The 19,303-nt window shown below is 40.1% G+C and overlaps 2 protein-coding genes across 3 annotated transcripts; both read right to left on the bottom strand.

The window, feature by feature from the left end:
• Positions 1-6,303: 6,303 nt before the first annotated feature.
• Positions 6,304-9,864, bottom strand: rps24 (ribosomal protein S24; the record flags this gene model as incomplete). Of its 2 annotated transcripts, XM_084375250.1 has the most annotated exons (5): positions 9,777-9,864; positions 8,995-9,060; positions 8,684-8,893; positions 7,953-8,066; positions 6,304-6,389 (listed from the first exon to the last, which is right to left on the bottom strand). In XM_084375250.1, the coding sequence occupies exons 1-5, from the start codon at positions 9,777-9,779 to the stop codon at positions 6,387-6,389; spliced, it is 396 nt and encodes a 131-aa protein (XP_084231376.1). In that variant the 5' UTR covers positions 9,780-9,864. The 2 variants fall into 2 exon arrangements, with proteins under 2 accessions (XP_084231376.1, XP_084231375.1); XM_084375249.1 differs by lacking the exon at positions 6,304-6,389 and having other exon boundaries at positions 7,947-8,066.
• Positions 9,865-12,993: 3,129 nt separating this feature from the next.
• Positions 12,994-19,288, bottom strand: eif4ebp2 (eukaryotic translation initiation factor 4E binding protein 2). The gene is made up of 3 exons (XM_084375366.1): positions 19,007-19,288; positions 16,753-16,929; positions 12,994-15,081 (listed from the first exon to the last, which is right to left on the bottom strand). Exons 1-3 carry the CDS (start codon positions 19,137-19,139, stop codon positions 15,050-15,052), a joined length of 342 nt encoding a protein of 113 aa, XP_084231492.1. The 5' UTR covers positions 19,140-19,288; the 3' UTR covers positions 12,994-15,049.
• Between the last annotated feature and the right edge of the window lie 15 nt (positions 19,289-19,303).

Raw genomic sequence — 19,303 nt, 5'->3', positions numbered from 1 at the left:
ATATGAACAGGAATACCAATGAGTGGAGGAATGTGCACGGGCTGAAAAATGGCAGAATAACTCAGCCATGCAGACAGCCGGGTGCTGTGTGTAGTCCAAACACAACCTTGTCCCATCCTTACCAGGAATAAAGTCCATTAGAATTTGACCGCGTTCTCCGCTGATATACAGAGACTGTATCAAACTGCTGCGCTCCCACAAGAGACTGAGACAATTTGGTTTTCGACTGCTATTGGAAAACCATGTACCACAGTCATTTTGGTACTTTGGAGGCTGCACGATGCAACGTTAAGTCCCAAACACAAATTTGTTTCATTGATTGAAGAAAAACTGGACCCGACTCGTGCTCGAGGGAGCATTTTGTTCATAAATTGAATCTATAAATTTGCCCTTACGCAGTTAACGTCTCTAGAATAAGGATAAGTTAGAAACCATTTGGGTTTGTGCCGTGTCATTTTTTCTCTTTGCTTTTCAAATTATGTTTCTTTGTGTATCCCTACTGGATTCACATAAATGTCATGCTGAAGCCTTTACAAGAGAAAGTAATTGACTTTTTGAAGAGTGCGACCAAGAAATTTAAAGGAATAGTTTGGTATTTTTTAAAATAGGCTCATTTGCTTTCTTGCAGAGAGTAAGATGAGCTGGATGCCACTCACAGGAAGCTACAGCCTTATCCATCAGTTGTTTGGGTGTGAGTTGCCAAATTTTGGAGATATCAAACATAGAGATGTCTGACTTCTCTTGAATATATTGGAACCAGATGACTCTTGGCTTGCGGTGCTCAAAGCACCAAAAAAAGTTGAAAAACTCAACAGCAATGTCTTTTACCCAGAAATCATGACCTGCTTACTCAAGATAATCAGCAGATGTTTCTTCATGTCTCTATTTTTCTTTCCATGTCACAGTGGAGAAGGAAGTGTGCTTCTACTCATGGATGAGAGGCTGGCTAACTAGGCTAAATATAGACATTGCTGATATCTTCAAAACTCAGCAACTCGCACCAAAATAATCTATATGGACAAATAGGACTGCAGGTAGGAGCAAAATATGTCGTTTTGATTTTGGGGTGAATTTTCCCTTTAATCGATACAAAACTGACACATTGTGGTTTGATGATGGGTTGTGTGCTGGACCACTAAAGAAATTAGATATAATTAACAAGTGACTTTTAGTGGTGCTTGTAGGCCAATTTTGTCACCTTTGGACAGAACCACACTAGCTATTATCCCGTGTTTCCAGTCCTTGTGCTAAGCTAAGCTAAGTTAAGCCTGCGGTAGCGTACAGGCATGAGAGTGGCGTCGATAAGCCCATGATTAGCAATAATATTAATACTAACATCATGTCGAGAACAGAACAGGCCAACAAGAGCTTAGCACAGCCACGGCAAACATATCTGAACGATGTAATGGTGGATTATTTAGTATTTTGGTTTAATTCAGTTTTATTGGCAAATTGATGGACCGTGATGAATTGCCTGGGAAATGGTGTGCAGGGCATATAACTATATTTTTGCACAAACCTGATAAGCCTTTATCGAGTATCCTTCTTCTAAAACCCAAGGACACACACATGCACACACACACCTCCCAGTCCAGAGAGTACAGCATGGCTATCACACAGAGCATTCCATCATACTGTCACTCACATCTGCTGCCCTTTCTCATTACTGCACCCTCCCGATTCTCCCTCTCTCCTTTACCTCCCCTTCAGCCAAAACGCTTTTCTACAACCATCCATATAATTCCCCCTGCTCCCCTTTTCTTCCTGCTTAACACACTATCTTGCCATGCCAAAAAAAAATGAACAGAATTCATGAGGATGTAGGTGGGTGTTAGGGAGGCAGGTGAGCCGACACGCTTTTACACCGGTCTGATGTCCTCGGAGCCTCTGACAGCATGTTCGCAGTCTGAAAAAAGGCCACAGAGCGGTTTCAATACACCTCACATGATTGGAACTGAGAAGTGATTTTTCACATGTGCACACCGGTTAGAGTGCTAGAATTAGACAGCAGGTATCATTTCTTTCACCTCTCGCTGAACCTGTGAAAAGGGATTGATGGAAAATACTATTGTTGCATCGAGCGACTATACTGTGTCGGTTTGGGCAGATGTAGGGTTTGCTGCAGTCTCTGCTGTATTTTTCCCTCCTCTACCGCTTCCAGAGAGGGATAAATGACAAAACCATGTCAGGCTGGTGATGCAAAGAGGATAATTAGGATTCACGAAACACAGTTTGTCCTCAAAAGCAAATCACTTCCCTGGTGCTCAGGGGCTACCAAGGCACAGATCATTTTATATATCAGCACCTAGCAACTGGCAGATGGAGTGAACTTAGTGCAGGCTGCCAAAGCTGATAGGACACTGCAGGACTGCAAAATGAGCTGTGATGATTCCCCTGCTGAGGCCAACAAGAGAGACATACCTCATTAAGATGCATAGCATCCTCGAATGCCCGGACACACTTTACAGCACCAAGTTGCCCCGTGCCGAAATGATCACAGCGACGATGAAAACATACAGTTTGGAGCTGATGGTTGCAAAACAAACGCAGGACAGCTTGGTAATTATAAACCTAAATGTGGTAGAACGCCAAATATGAAAGAAATCTAAACTAAATCACTATGTAATATCATTTTTAGAGCTGCATTGTTAGAAATTAATGAACTGGTGTACACAATATTGAGATCATAGTCTTTGACATCTATTGACACGTGCATGGACATGCTGGCGAAAACACGCCGTGAGTCATCGGGAATTCTGTTCATTTTCTCCTTATAATACCACAGCTCAGCTCTCTGCATGGAGAGAGACAGGCCATTAAAAGTGCACCTGTTGTGAGGGCGTAAACATGTGTTCCTCATAACCATCTATCATGAACCTGACTGCAAAAACACCTTTGTTGTACATGCAAGCAGAGGAATATTCCCCCTTCTTGCCCGAAAGGAAATCAGAGGTGAATGTAGACCTTTATCTGGTTTTATTTGGTTTGTGTGGGGGTCCCCGGGGGCCTTTGCCACAGTATTCTGATGCTGAGGCTGCGGCTACTAGACAGTGCATTCATCGTACATCATCGTCTGAGGGATTATCTCTCATCTTCATCCTCACATCATCTTTTTTGTCCTCTTTTCGCTTTATTTCTTCCCGCTACTCTCCCGATAATATCCTGCTTATTGCATTAGCCTGCTCATTATCCCTCTGATGTCATCCTCCTTTCCTCTTTTAACAAAAACACAGGAGGAGCGAGGAGGGAAACTGATTTCATCCGTCCCAAACAACAGAAACAAAGGAGGGAGGTCAGAAGATAAGAAGCAGGAGCAAGCACAATGAGTGAGAGAACCTGAAAAAAGATGCTGCAGGGAGAGAAGAAAAGAGACAGAGAGACAAAGACAGAGAGGCAGAGAGAGACTCCTGGGACGGAGCGACAGGGCTGTGGAGAGAGGAGCTTAATTTCCCAACACCATCTGTTACCATTCCCTGGGTTGAAAGCTCCACTTATGTCAAACCTCCCACAGCCACACACCAGTAGAGCACCACAGAGCCACAGTTCTTGTCTGTCCCCTGCACATTTTTTCTCCTCCACACACCTATATGCAACAGTCACCCACCCACTCGCATCCTCCACAGAGGCACAAACACACACTTCAGCTGAGATAAATGAAGCTGCCTGCTGTTTTCTGGGTCATAGTGGGTTTAAGATTCTGTTGAGGAAAAATAAAGTCGAAGTATTTGGGCGCTCTGCAGGAAAATGGATTCAGCTTTACACCAGTTCAATGGGGTCTTGATACAGCAACCTCTGTTCCTGTTGTGTCTGAGTCCAAATTATCTTGACAAACTGTCAGTGTTTAATCTTAGCCGGCTGGCATCGATTGAAGGAAAGCCCACAGGGGCTTCTGGGTATATATATATATAGGCCTTCCTACTGGGAAAGAAGAGCCCTCAACTCAAAATGTGTCAATGGAAGTGCCTCCAAGCTACTGTTCTTCCTTTTTTTTTTGCTTCTGGTGTAGACACTGAGGACTGTGGTGGAGAAATGTCTGCCCTACATTCAAGACTTAGTAGTGGCATGAAAATATGTCAAATTACAGGGTTGGAGACATAATATGTGTGACATAGAGAGTGAAGGGGGTCTCTAACAGGATGATGTTGCATTAATATGGATACAGTAGTCACAGCACTTTGGATAACGCTCTTGGGGAGGGTGTTACCTCCATGAAAGTGAAGGTTACAGAGGTCCTGAAGTCCACCAAAGCGATTTTTTTTTTCTTGGGCAAATTAATTATTCATCTTTGGCAAGTTATAGATCTTGCACACACAAGATTAAAAAAATATCACCTTTCAGGACTTCAGGTGCTCCACAGAAGGTCACTGGAGGTTGGAGGTTGTCATTTTTAGCATTTGATTGCATGATTTCAGGCAAGATTCTCGTAGCATGCCATCATTCATTATTAATGGAGTCAATACTACATCTTTGATTAACATTTCCTCTTCAGTTTCTTATGAGAAATTAGCCTGGTTACAGCTCCTGCATGTGGAAACATTGATATCCATAAAAGAATGGGAGACATTGGGAGGAAGGCATGGGGATAGAGGGGGAGGGGGGTTACCCTGAGGACAAACCATTCCCTGGCATTTTAATCACTTCATTTACACACTCTCTCAGGGTATTTCTATGCAAATTATCTTAAAAGGTCACGCTGTACAGACGGATATCCATTCTGTTCCAAAAGGTGTTTATAAACAGGAAAAGTCCACACGCACTCAGATAGACAGGCCTATCTGTGTGAATTAGTACATTTTAACCGTCAGGGGGTTTTGCCTCTAGGATGAATTAGAGGTGAATACTTTATCCAACAGGTAAACACTTTTAGTGACGGCTTCAGTGTGTAGAACAAGTCTTGTGTTTTCTTCAACAAAGGGAGTCCTCATGTGGCCTTTTCAGGTTACTACAGCTGAGTCTTCAAACAAATTTAAAAGCATCACTGTGACAGTGGTAGAAAATGTTTGTAAAAGCTTAACGGTCCTAAGGTGGAAAATCTACCAAAATATGTATTTCAATAAAGACAATCTAATTATGAGGCACAAAACAGAAACAATGTGCCTCAGATTGGTCAGCATGTTTTGACTGAGACTTAATCATATAAAAACAATAAACAAGATCTTTATAATCTCAGCATATCATTTAGTTTGACATTACCATGCCAAGTTTAACAGTGGACAGCTGAAAACAAGATTAATTTGGCTGCTTTGAGGTAATGTCATTAAAAAACCACTAGATGTCACTATCAAAGTTCATGTTTAATACAGTATTTCAGTCAAATTGCACAATCAAGACCAAACTAAAACGGCACTCACTAGAGTGCATACCTCCATCAAGGTCCAACAGTCCCCTTAAACTCAATCAAACACCAAACTTTATCGCTTGTATCACTCTAAATTTTAAAACTACCCATAACTGCTGAACCATAATTTAAAATCACCAGATCTAAATGAAATTGTAATCGCTCATAGATACCAGGCACCTTAACACACCTGATTTTTTTCCCCCATCAAGATCCATGCATTATTCCCTGAGAATATCAAAAGTTAACTTTTGATGGGCAGAGACCCATTTTCTATCCAACTTCATTCATTATTTTTGTGTAATCCCACCAACAAACCAACAAGAAAAAGGGACATGATAAAAACAACCTCTTTGGTGAAAGTAATTACTTGTTGTGAATAGTATACTTTGTACTGGAAACAACCCTAGTTTCCTTAAAAATGCAATACAACTACTACTGTTATCACTAGTAATCACATTTCCATGTGCATTTCATCATTATTGCTGTAATACATCTTTGTGTACTTTCACTCCTGTCAACCATCGCTTATAATTGAATACATTGTGATCTCGTTGATCTGCTCTGTACATGCGACATCTATTGCACGTCTGTCCGTCCTGGGAGAGGGATCCCTCCTCTGTGGCTCTCCCTGAGGTTTCTTCCGCATTTTTTTTCCCTGTTAAAAGGGCCTTTTTTTTGGGGCAAGTTTTTCCTCACTCGAATCGAGGGTCGAAGGACAGAGGGTGTCGTCTCTGTGCAGATTGTAAAGCCCTCTGAGGCAAACTGTGATTTGTGAATTTGGGCTATACAAATAAAATTTGATTTGATCTAAAGCCATATAAGCCGTTTGTGGATAGCCATCACTCACACAAACAAGCATTTTTACAGAAACACTGTCAGACTTGTTTGACAGTCAAGATATGAGCTCAACTCAAAATATAGGCATCAGAAAGTAGTTTGAATAAATATACCGAAAGACCACATATTTTCAGATTTTTTCCAAATTTATTTGATGACAATATACAAGAACATCTTGAGCATGGAGACCCTCCCTGGATGTCCGGGCTCACTGTAGGGAGATAAAAGCAAAATTAGTACAAGAGCAGAAATAAGATGAGATAAAATAATAACTTTGACAATACAAGCAAAAGTTAAAGTTAAAGAGTAACACAACAAAGGTATACAGTATTTTCAGACGACATCATACGAGTTTTAATTTTTTCATGAAAAAAACAGTTATCACTTGTTTAAGACGTTTTAAGAAAAAACCGAGAAGAAAGTGAGAAATTCATACAGTGGCAGGATTTTAGTTTAGCTGCCCCACACTCAATACACTAAGGAAACTAAGATCCTACACCCAACTTCTGCTTCTATAAACTACAGATGAAGTGTTGTTGAAGTGGTTTAAAGTAAGCCAGGGTGGTCAGAGCCTAATGGATATACCTGTCTTATCAGAGACAGTGGTACAAAGGAGTGGGGTAGGCAGGGGAAAACCTATTAGCAGGGATTTTGAAACGACATGGGAAGGAAAACTGCAGGGGAAAGTAGGGTGTGACATGCATGGCACTGCTTTATCAGCTTATGGTGTGCAACACAATGGCACACCATGCCTTTTCTGCTTCTATATACCTGCACACTGACACTTCATTTCTGCAAAAGAAATCCATGGGAAGCAAAATCAAGAACAAAAGATGGAACAAAAATAATGTTAACATGTTGAAATTTAAACATGGAAAAGAAAAGATCTCTGAATGGATGTGTAGTGAATGTCCTACACAGGTCATGTTCCACATTTAGATCCAAGCCAATGAAAAGCAAGCTAGACGTCGTTGGACATCATTGATGTTTTAAAACACAGGTGGCTGCAACAGTAAAGTATTAAAAATAGTCCAACTAAGTTTTGAAATTCAGAGATCCATTCTTGGTAACTTTAGGCCAGTGACTGGACAGGAGTATGCAGGGTTTGATTGAAACAAACACTACACTGGGGGATTTCACTGATTAGTACTGGATTTTTAAAGTACTGTCCATTATGAGCTGTGGGATCTCCTCGCATTGCAATTAGGTTTCAACAATAGGGTGTACAACACTATTAGTTCTCAGTTTAAACTTGTAGTCATTAGTATTAATACAAGGAATCACTGGTGGGTCAAATCCTTTCATATCAGATGCATCATGGATGCATCATGTACATCCAGAGGGAAAAGCATCAAGGCTCTCAGGTGGGTAGGTGATGGTGTAAAGGGAGGAGTTAGCTTGTATCTATAACTCCTGGATTATCTGCACACTGCAGTTAGTCTATGTATGAACAACATTTACCTTCTACAGTTCCAGAAGAACATTTGATAAGATTGGAAAGATGACAAAAGAAAATTATAACAGTAAAAGAGTTGTGGAAAACAAAGATTAGCAGGGTTGGAAAAGAATAGGTGTGCAATGAAATCAAAGAATCAAGTGCATTAGATTAAATGATGACTTCCCATTAACAACACATTAGGAAAGACAATCCCTTTCCCTATGACATACTATGACGGGAACACTTAGTTTAATTTTCTGTACGGGACCAAGAGGACACTGTATACATGGTTAGTGATATTCACTTGGCACCAAGTATATAAAACAGTCACTATACCTTTTTGCCAGCAGCGCCCACACTGGCCTTCTTGATGCCTCGTACTTTCTTCATTCTGTTCTTGCGTTCCTTACGCTGTTTCCTTGAGGTCTTCTTTTTCTCATAGAGACCATGCTGAGGAACACAAATGAACATGTTTGATTTTACCAGAGTATACTTAATACGTTAGTAATCATACTGTACTATATCACAAGAATGAAGTTCTATGACAAGAAGCAAAAAATGTGTATTACAACTATTACCCCTTATAGTTGTAATACACTTTTGCTTCTTGTGATTAATTATTGATATTAATAAAATAACTTGAACTGTGCACATATCTACATTTCAGTAAATTACTCAAACAGCTTCCAAATTAGTATGCAGTTTCTGATGACAATTATGGATGATCAACTTTCATTTTCTGGTGCAGCTTTCAATACCATCACACCTTTCAACTGTACCCGTCATTCTAACCAACTTCCATGTGCTGCTCTTCTGCCTTCTGCAAACTACATAGCATGCTGTACAGGCAATGTGGTACATGAGCACTCATGAGAGTTTAGAGACTCTACAATATTAGCAAAGGCCTTCAGTCAAAAGCTGTATCCCATTAAACTGCATTTAAGGCCCCACAAGACATATGTAAGATGAGTGGGAAAAAAAGGATGCCTTCCACTCATAACACAAAACAAGCTCTCTGGTCATTGTGAATAAAGCCATCAAAGCACTGACGTAGACCCAAAACTCACTCTGGCCAGTCTGTGTTTGGGCTCATTCTTCTTGGCGTAGTCTAGGGAGTCGTAAACCATGGCAAAGCCTGTTGTCTTGCCACCACCAAACTGAGTCCTGAAGCCAAAGACGAACACAACGTCAGGGGTGGTCTTGTACATCTTTGCAAGTTTCTCCCTGATTTCAGTCTTGGGGACTGTGGCCTTGCCGGGATGCAGGACATCGACGACCTACACAGAGGACAGGCAGAGAATAAATTAGTGTAAAACAGGAAAATAAGTTCATGATGGTGTCAACACAATGAACAGTGCAGGGGAGTTGAAAACCTTACCATTTGCTTCCTCTGAAGCAGCCTGTTCGTCATGAACTTGCGGGTCCTGACTGTTACTGTGTCATTCTAAAGATGGGAGAAGGTAGATGATCATCATTACCACAACATACACAACTACTACATGTGCAGTCTGAACACTAAATCAAAACGTCCTAGCATTTTATTGCAAAGGTATCTCTACACTGTATCACAACACTGTCAACTTCTCTGCCATCACATTGGCTAAGCCAGCTCGCTTACCTGAAAACTCACATGCTTCTGCAGCCTAAATATGGCCTGTTTTTACAACAACTGTGTGCCAGTTGTTAAAGTTGGGCAGTACTGTTGTAACATAACATGCTTTCTCACTTCACGAGGGCCCTGCCATGTCTAACTTGGCAGTGTAGCATATGCTAACGTTAGCCGCTAGGACCCATCACTTCATGTTCATTAATAACTACTTGTTTATACCTCTAAATACTACAGTGTGTCTTTGAACAACCGTGTAGCTTTAGCGTATGCTGTAGAGTTAAAAAAGAAATAAAAACACATTGTTGTAACTGTACAAGCTAACCCCAAACAGGTAAAGTCAGTGTGTATCACGTCCGGGTAGAAACACAATCAGCATAGCATTGGGATGGAGCCGCTGTATTTCCACTCATATACCGTCGTACCACATCAATATTTATATTTTACTATAAGGGAGACTTAAACGATCATTTGATGGGCATGAAATGTATGTCGATGCACGGATGGCTTCGATGTTGAACGGATTTTACTAGTATTTTTGCCACAAGACTCACCATCTTGACGCCGGCCTTGCTCAGGGACGTAGAAAAGGAGGAAGGACCAGCAGGCGACCGGATTAATGCCTGCAGAAAAATGAGTGGGCACGTACTTGCATTGCCTGATGTAAAAACGTAACTAAAAAATAAAAAACTCGGTGAAATTATTTAATGTTTGTGTCAATACACGTAATATTCAGCTATTGTATTTGAAATGCGTTACATAAAGAAGAAGCCTAAAACATTAGCGCATTATGCAAAGCCTGATATATTTTTTCGGCATCAAAGCATTTTTTTCCCTCCAGCGTTCATGCTGTCAGCTCTGAAACACGTACACACTTTTAAGTATACACACAGGCGGAGGAGGTTTAAATAGTAAAACACTGTAGGTAAACTATACATGCAGGAGGTAAACTGACATTTAGGGAAACACCAGCTGCGGTTACTGTTTAGTCCACTAGACGTCACTCATACAGCACCACACCATGACCACAGTATAAAGTAGCTAACTGGCAATAATAACAAAACTACAGAAGTACGCTGTAGTTATGAAAATATACCAAATAATGTCCCTATTAATGGTACAACATGTAACATTCAGCCACAAATTCATCCTCAAAACAAACGGGGGGCAGGATATCACCAGAGTAACTGCTAACTGCTTCTAACTGTAGCTGTCATTAGCCAGTTAGCTCAGTTAGCTTTGCAGCTAGCTGTACGGAAGGGGAGATCAGTGCACCAGGGGATTGTTGGTGTTTACACTGCTACTGTACTAAAGGAGCCTTGGACGGAGGGATCCCGGGCTAGCTGGTTAGCATGCTAACTTAAGATTGCGCAACACAATGCATACATTCACTCTTTACATTCTGTTGGTAATTTCTTTCCTTATTTATATTTTTGACTAAAATTCTTCCATATTGCACATTTAAGTAGCTTAGGCTACATTGCACGCAACAGGTTGTCCATGGCAGCTTCTTAACCAACCAGTAGTGCTCTACCTGGCCCTTGGGTTACAGTTGGTTCTTGCTTGTTTAACACAGTGTTATTTAAGAATATGCACCATGTGAACACAATAGCCTAATACGGAAGCAGAGAACGGCCATGGATTTTTCTTCTTTTTATGCACTGTTATCTCGTGATAACGACTTATTATCTCGTTATCTCGATATAACACATATTGTTTTCTCGTGATAACAAATTAATTATTTCGTTATCACGATCTATGGTCAGCCGTCTGTGAGACAAGGGCGTAGGGACCATCTACAAAGTGCAACCCCGAAAAGAGATGCTACTAATATTCAGTAACTTCACTATTATTCAGTGTAGTGTCACCAAAATCACTCCACACATCAATGGTCTCCTACTGGCTATACTACAACTGTTAGTTTGGACAAATGTGCTTCTGCATAATTTTGGGGAATTGAATAATATTCAATAACTTGACTCTTATTCAGTGTAGTGTCACCAAAATTAGTTCAAACCAGGGGTCTCCCTGTTGGTTATACTACAACTGTATAATGTCATGGCTGTCTCATGGCCACTGCCTTTGAACCAATCAAATGAAGGATGCATTGGGTGACTAAGTCACCAGCCAATCAGGAGCAACTTTTACAGTTTTCAGTTTTACTGCAAAGCCACTATGATGAGGTAAGACATTTTCAATACTCAATGCTTCAGATTCCATTGAAAATTTGCCTCCAGAAATTCCTCAAAATTATGCCAAACCACATTTGTCCAAACTAAGTATAACTTGTAGTATAACCAGCAGGAGACCATTGATGTGTGGAGTGATTTTGGTGACACTACACTGAATAATATTTTTTGTAGCATCTCTTTTTAAGGGTTGCACTACAGTCCCTGCGCCCTCGTCTCACAGACGGCTGACCATAGAGACCAATGTTATTTGTCCAGCCTGGAGGAGCGCTTGTTTTGATGAAAATGCGGTTGTAGCTCGTTGTCTACCTTACCACAGTAGTGAAGAGTCGTCGTTTGTGTTTTAACAATGTTTCACTTATGTGTTATTGATCTAGGAAGTTCGAATCTGTGAATATATTTCTAACTTTACCGAACTCTGTTATATCGAGATAACGAAATAATTAATTCGTTATCACGAGAAAACAATATTTGTTATATCGAGATAACAAGATAATAAGTCGTTATCACGAGATAACAGTGCATAAAAAGAAGAAAAATCCATGGCCGTTCCCGGCTTCCGTACAATACACTGTATGTTAGTTTAGAATGTAGTTTTAATGCAATAATAAAGCACTTAAAACTAAATGTTGACACAGTGGCCATCTGCAGGACAGATGATTTTGTACTTCAGTGGTGTAAAATCCTTAAAAAGTGCAATCACCAAACCAAAACCAGTTGAAATGCAGCAAACCTGGGATGTCTGAGACCGCTTTTTTATATTTGGAGCCCTGTGGCAGTTGATATTTTTGCCCTGCTACGAGTCCAAGCTTGGATGTGCACATTAAAAAGATTGTTCATAAGAGGATGAAGTAGAAGTTGTTTATTAAGTGTTATTATTACTATAGAGGGCTGCCCCAGAGTGGGGCCTGCTGGCCAAGATTGGCTTGCAATAAGGTTCAATTTGGCCTGCAAGTTATTTTTCTCCCCATAAATACATAAATAAATTAATGTAAAAGGTTTATATGGTTTTATTTATTTTAAGGTTAAAATGCTCTTTAAATATGTAGGATCCCTCATTTAATCTGACCACAGCCTGCAGAGTGACATTTTGCAAAGGAACTGAGGGAATTAAGGCAACGCAGGATCCTTTAGTACTATTGTACATATTAAGGATACATACAGTACAATAGGTGTTTGCTTTTGGCACATGGCCCACCATTTAGTCAAACCGAGTAGAGCCAGGCTGGCAGTTGTATATGGAAAAACGACATTAGTTTCACGTCTGGCCCTCCCAGGGAGAAAGTTTGGGCACAACTGCTTTAGAGGACAGTGGGTTATGTATACCAACCTAAACGCTTTTCTTTTTAACAGTAAGCTGTCTAAAAAGGCCCATGAACGAGAAAACTAGGGGGTACAAACAGAATGTTTACAAAGAGGTTTTATTTTTTAGATTGTTAATGAGTACTTGTAACGTGACATTTCAGATGTGGCTCCACTCTGGAAAAAGCATGAATCAGTGTTACTGAGACTAAAAGACATAGTGGTGAAAAACGAACATGAAAGATTCCTGCTCCTTACTGAAACAGTGAGCACAGCGGCCATTAAAAACATAACGACTTATTTTCTTTGTTACGGAACTTTATTGATCTTGCAGCAACAGTGTCCACTGGCATTGGAGTTTCATTTAAAATAAAGTTATTTGAAATCAGAACAGAAAGTTACAGTAAGTTTGTTTCAAATCTCTGTCAACACACAATGTTAAGCCCTCATTGTCAAACCAAACTGATCTGAAATAAAGTCTGCAAACTGAATTATGATGCTGTACTCTTATCGCCAAAAAATGTGCAATGCAAATTGGGTTCAAGCAACCCCCTTTATGTGTTTGTCAACAAAACATGGCCTGAATTCATTACAAAGCCAGAAAGAAAAAAATAAAACCTTTGATAGACATCATTTCAGCCATTCAGTGGTTCCAGTCATACAGATGAACAAACGTATGGTATGAATGAAAAATAAAAGTAATTTAAGGTGGTTTGTTTGCCAACTTCAGAGCTGCTACTTAGCAGACAGGACTATGATGGTGGTGTAAAAAAAAAGTAAATATTGGGACTAAATAACCACGTTGCCATCTTAACTTCAGAATCCCAAAATGAAATATCCCTATCACACTTTCAAACTTCACAGCTGCTTGAGGAAAAGGAAGTGATGTCGAAAAAAATAAAACATAAAAGTTCTTCTTTTGCTCAATTGCCAAGTACAATGTTACCTGTTCGATGTTGCAGTGAAAAAATAAACATCTGTTGGAAAGTACAAATTGATGACAAGGAACCCAGTTTGTCGTTGCATTTGATTCAAAGTAAGGCATGGGCACACATGACACATGAAAACAATAAGGTAATGTTACGTGGATTAAGGACACTGGGGACAGGTTTGTAGATTAAGGGACAGCATCTACCAAGCCTGATGCAAACAATGTCTTCTGGTTCCTTGACACTTTTATCTCATTCAAAGGCTTGACAGCGCTCTTACCCGAACAAATACCATCAATACTAAAACTGTATTCAAAAATAAAATGCATATAAAACATCTGGATTATTTCAAGTTTTTTCAAAAGTCTTCTTGTATTTTACCACAAAAATTGTAAATTGGGATATTAACCATTGACACCTTTTCTAGAGTTATCAAATTGAAGACAAACCTCCCGCCAAAACAAAACCAGCTGAGTCAAAGTGACCATTAAATCTGAACAGAGAAACTTTTCCTTGCAGTAGAGAAATGTGTGAATAGACTTATATAGCAAGGTCACAATAGTGATGAATCAAGTGGCTTGATATTGTTAAACCTAGTGAAAAGCCTGCCGAATTTATAAATAGCTCTGTGGGAAATACAATCATTTGATTATTACAAAATAATTTAAATTACGGCCTAAAATAAAAAAACAACAAAAGTTTTCCCCTGAAAATCGGAAACTCACACAGGCTTGTGTCGGTAAAGGAAACTAAAATCTTGGAATGGCATTAAATGCTCACCTAACTGCAAAATAAAAACACAGCATCCCTTTACATACCATCACGGGAAACTAAAAACAGACCAAACAACCGATAATAGATTGTGGAGCTTTTCAAGTAGTTCCAAAAAAGAAATAAAAATCATTTAAATAACATGCTAAACATGGGTCTTCAAAACCAAAGACTGTGATGAATATCAAAGCTTTTGACTGATTCTAAGGCCAGTACTCGAAATTACCACCTCCTCCCCCAATTTAACTTGGAATATGATCAGTTTACGGTGTGCTCTGTTAAAGATCCTGACTCACAGAAAGCTTTAAGATGAGCACTGCGATCCACATACTGGACAATGTGTCTGGGTACATAGTATTCAGGCCTGCACCCTTGCTGTGTGGTTGTTCATTTGTACAGCGACTGTTAAACACTGAAGTCTATACAAATGAACCTAGTTCTCCAGAGTTGGCCACATTGTACCTGTATGTATGATACACTGAATCCCCATGGTTTACACACATTACATCCAGCAGCGAGACAGAGAGCTAAAGAAGATGGCTGCCATGAGGGCTCACAACATTGGTTTCTACAAGCCAAGCCACTGGCACGTGTGATGCCAGGTCATTTGCTTTTGCTGGTGAGGTTCCCAGTCTGTTAGATGTCCATTTCAAACTGAGCATCGTCACCTGTAAAACAAAAGAAAAAGCCAGAAAGGAGTTGAGACACGTCTAGAACAGGTTTTAGTAAAATGGCAGTTATTAAGTGGAATAACAACGACATCAGAGGGTGTGTTTGTCAAATGTTTGGGAAGAGAGGGTTTGGAATAAGGCTGCAGCAGTAAATAGTGAAGAAAAAAATGGATTGTTATGATATTGTTCACATTTTTTAATTTAAAGTTTATTTCAGATCTCATGTCTGTCAGGACACAGTATTTTGTTAAATTGTAATAAAGCGTTTGTTCCACCAAAAAAACCTTTCTATTTGTATTCTTTTTCGGTCATTCTTTTGTGTAATACTGTTTAACATGATATTTTGAAACTGTGAATTTTCTGACATGGTTATTGTACCATGAAGATCACATACCGTTGCAACCCTAGTTTGGTGACTATATTAATAAAACAATTCCTACTATAAAAGGTTACTCAATCTTCAGGGCTGTGTGATATGATTATATACATTGTTTGATGATGGAAAACTGTCTTTTTGATATGTGCTTGATGCAAATGAACTGCTCTATTTTTGGTCTGGATGACTGAGAACCTTCATCAACAATATTTTTGGTCATTGGAGGATCCTTGGCATTTTTCCGCAGAGTGAACGCAACACAAAAACGGGTAATTCCAAACAGGAGAAGGACTCTGACCAGCCAAGATAAAACACGGAGCTTGGAACTAAATGAGGGGCTACTTCTGTCACATGGACGTGGTTTGGGTATGAATGGTAAATGGACTTGCATTTCTATAGCGCTTTTCCAGTCTACAGACAGCTCAAAGTGCTTTACAACACTTGTCACATTCACCCATTCAACACACAGTCATGCACTGAAGGCAGGGGCTGCCATGCAAGGTGCCAACTGCTCATCAGGAGCAATTTGGGGTTTAGTATTTTGCTCAAAGATACTTCAACTTGCAGTTGGAGGAGCCGGGGATTCGAACCAGCCACCTTCCATCTACTAGACGACCTGCTCTACCTCCTGAGCTACAGCCGAAAAGTCTGATATGGACCAGAAAACCATACAAATGGCCACGACTTTCCCACGACTATTCAAAGCTTCATCAGCGATCTACTTTTTACATATACACTTCGCTATTGCTAGTGTAGCTATAAGTCTAATGAGAGATGAGGACAGGGGAGGAGACATCAGCCACTGTCTATTCCATTCCAAAGTCAAGTTGATAAGGGAGTGTTGAGCTCATGTTGGTCACAGCCCTGTGCTCACAGGACTGCATGTCTGCTTATGTTAATGTGTGCTGGTTTTGAGACTAATAAACGCCATAGAAGAGCTCCATTTCCTTTTGCCTCTTCTTCAGTGCAGCCAGAGCAACATCTCCTTCCTCTTCGAAACCCGAAGCTTTGTTAATTACCATGGCAACTGCAGTAGCTTCAAAGCACTCATGTCAGCCCTGCTTTTAGGCCAATGTTTTGTTTAAGTACCTTTAATTCGTGTTTACTTCAAAATTTTATTTTAAAAACAGGCCTTTTCATTTGGTCATTTTGCAACAACTATTTATACATTACAGTAACAGGAAGTAACAGGAAGTGTGCTAGCTTGTGATATGTATTGATATCTTTGACATGAAATTAACTATACTGGGGTATGACATTTTTGTCACATCCCACAGCCCCATAAATGTTACCGTTTGTGGGCTTCCCATCATGGTTGATGTGGTTGTTGGCTTCATTCTTCTGGTTCTCTCTCAGGACATTTTGGCTGGTCACTCCAGGGATGACAGGCAGGTGAGCTGGGGGAGTCTGGGCAATGGGAGAATTGCGCCTGTCCAGTAGGAACTTACGGTCATAGATGATCCGGGTTCCTGCAGCAGGACACATATAAAGGTTGGGTTATTTGCATGCTATGGTACAATCAAATGTGTTGTTTCAGTCTGTAGTGGGTGCACGGCTTTGACAATAAAAAAACATGTCCAAAATAAGATGGCCATCAAATTTCCAAAAAAAAAGTTGAAGCAGCTAGGATGACTGCACCCACTTAAAACTCAGTCGTCACCAAACTTTTTTTGACACGCCGCATTGAGGAAGCCAAGAAAACCTATGAAGCGGTATACTTATTAAATTAGTTTAACTACATGTTTGTTTCTCCTGCTATTCTGACAGTACGAGAAAGACAGTCTTCTCCATGGTTTGCATTTGACTGACAAGATGCTTAGTGAGCTCCATGAATTTTCTTTCATAAATCTCGTACTTTGGCAAAAATCTGGTGAACATCAATCTCAATAGCCTTGCTGACTTTTGCACCTGTTTATCCCCCACTATAATCAGATTCACTGACCTTTTACATATCAGACATTTTGACGTGCCAGTCATGCCAGAAGAGCACAGGTAACGATGATACGATAACGATGGCTTGCATCCAGACATTACTGCAGTGCAATGTAGCAGTAAATTTTCATCAGCAACACCTGTCAGGTTTAAATGTCTGCTGTGATTACAGGCTGTTCCAACTCTAGTTTCACTTCATGGCAGGGCTGTCATGACCATGAAAATATAGTTGACGGTTAAGTGTCAACAAATAATGGTGATTGATGACTTATTATTTTTAATCAAACAGTTTGCATGTGTGCGCCCTCTGCAACAATGTGTTTCTTGTTCTGTGCCTTCAGATAAAAAGCTGTTGGCGCTTATTATCCACTCAGGTGTCGTTAAACAATAGCAAAAAAGGAAACGCAGTGAAATGTCATTGAAAGAGCACCAGTCAAACCTCAAATGATGGTAATAGTGATGGAAATATGACATTTCTGCTTGTTTCATCCAGCTGTATTGAAACAGGTGAATGGAAAATATTCTATCAATTTTGCAAAGTGATTGTGATCTGATTAAATAATTACGATCAGGCAATTATGCAATAATTGCGCCTGATTATGTGGGCCCCCTTACAATGGCTCTATGTTCACAATTCAGAAACAACTGCTTTAAATGACATTTATCCTAATATACTGAAACAACAGGTCTATCTCATTTAGAGCTGAAATGATTAGTCGATTGACAGAAAACTTGTTATGATGATAATTAATCTTTTTCAGCCGTTTTTCAAGCAAAAATTCCAAGAAATCCTTTGGCTTTAACTCCTCTAATGTGAAAATATGCTGTTTTATATAGTAGGAAACTAAATATTGGACTGTTTGTTGGCGTAGAGTTGCAGCAGTATACCTGTTTTAAGGTATATCATGGTAGAAAATTGACGGCATTGTGTGAGTGGATGATGCAACAGAGCCAAAGTAGCACATTTTAAATTTGTTTATTTTATTGGCAATGACAAAAAAAATTAGATACCGATAGATAATCAGTCTACCCCTAATTGCAAGCAACAATTAACCTCTAATGGATACCAAACAAAATCTCTTGGCAAACAAGGCTTTATTTAATTCATATGCAGTTTCTACACAGATTTAAGGCATGTCAGCACCACTGTGTCAAGATAACATATCTCAGTCATGCAGTTAAATGTGTACAGTATCCTTGCTAGATTTATTCCACTTCCTTATTCAGACTCAAATGAAAGATTGAAATGACTTCTAACAATATGCCACACAGCTGATGTGCAGTATTTGCTGTAAAGCTACTGGCTGTCACACTCCTATCTGACATGGGTGGCTTTTTCGCCTTTTTCTTTCAAACACAATAACACACAGATAACAATGCATCCATCACAATCTCTGCGCTGCAGACCAGCCAATCAGGCAGCAGCCTCGGAGCACAGGGGCGGGACTAAGCTTTGTTTTTGTTTTGATAGGGATGACAAGGCAGCAGGCTAACGTTAGGCCTGTGGCAGCAACAGTTAGCTCAGCGGATCGGTGAGAGCACAAACAGCACAGAAACATCATTATCATACATTTTAATTAAACATATGATACGGCAGAAGGGGCATCCTCTTACCTCCGGGAGTGGTAGAGAATAAAGTGCCTCCAGGGGTGGTGCAATAATCATGAGGTAGCTGCGTTGTGTCGTTGATCAACACCGTCCTGGTCGGGATGGCCCTGCTCTGGCTATACTGACGACTGGTCGACATTTTCGGCGCCGATTCGATGACAAATCCAGCAGCTACTGAAAAATGTGGTGTTTATTTCCCGACGGACGGTGGAAACCCGGGCCGTTCCCCACTCTCTTTATCTTCCCAAAGGCTTTCTCGTCTTTCCTCTCGTCCTCCCAGCCGTCAGCACCGTCCCCTCCCTC

Source organism: Pagrus pagrus, assembly GCF_965226575.1.
Source record: "Pagrus pagrus genome assembly, chromosome: 15".
Taxonomy (NCBI): Eukaryota; Metazoa; Chordata; class Actinopteri; order Spariformes; family Sparidae; genus Pagrus; species Pagrus pagrus.
This window is presented reverse-complemented; position numbering and strand designations above follow the sequence as displayed.

What these genes read in the sequence shown, in the direction of transcription:
- eif4ebp2 (XM_084375366.1), bottom strand. Translation starts at nt 19,139, where the DNA reads ATGTCGACCAGTCGTCAGTATAGCCAGAGCAGGGCCATCCCGACCAGG. An exon ending in ATTCTCTACCACTCCCGGAG is followed by an intron (nt 16,930 to 19,006) that starts GTAAGAGGATGC and finishes GTCCTGCTGCAG; the next exon opens with GAACCCGGATCATCTATGAC. An exon ending in TGATGGGAAGCCCACAAACG is followed by an intron (nt 15,082 to 16,752) that starts GTAACATTTATG and finishes TTTGTTTTACAG; the next exon opens with GTGACGATGCTCAGTTTGAA.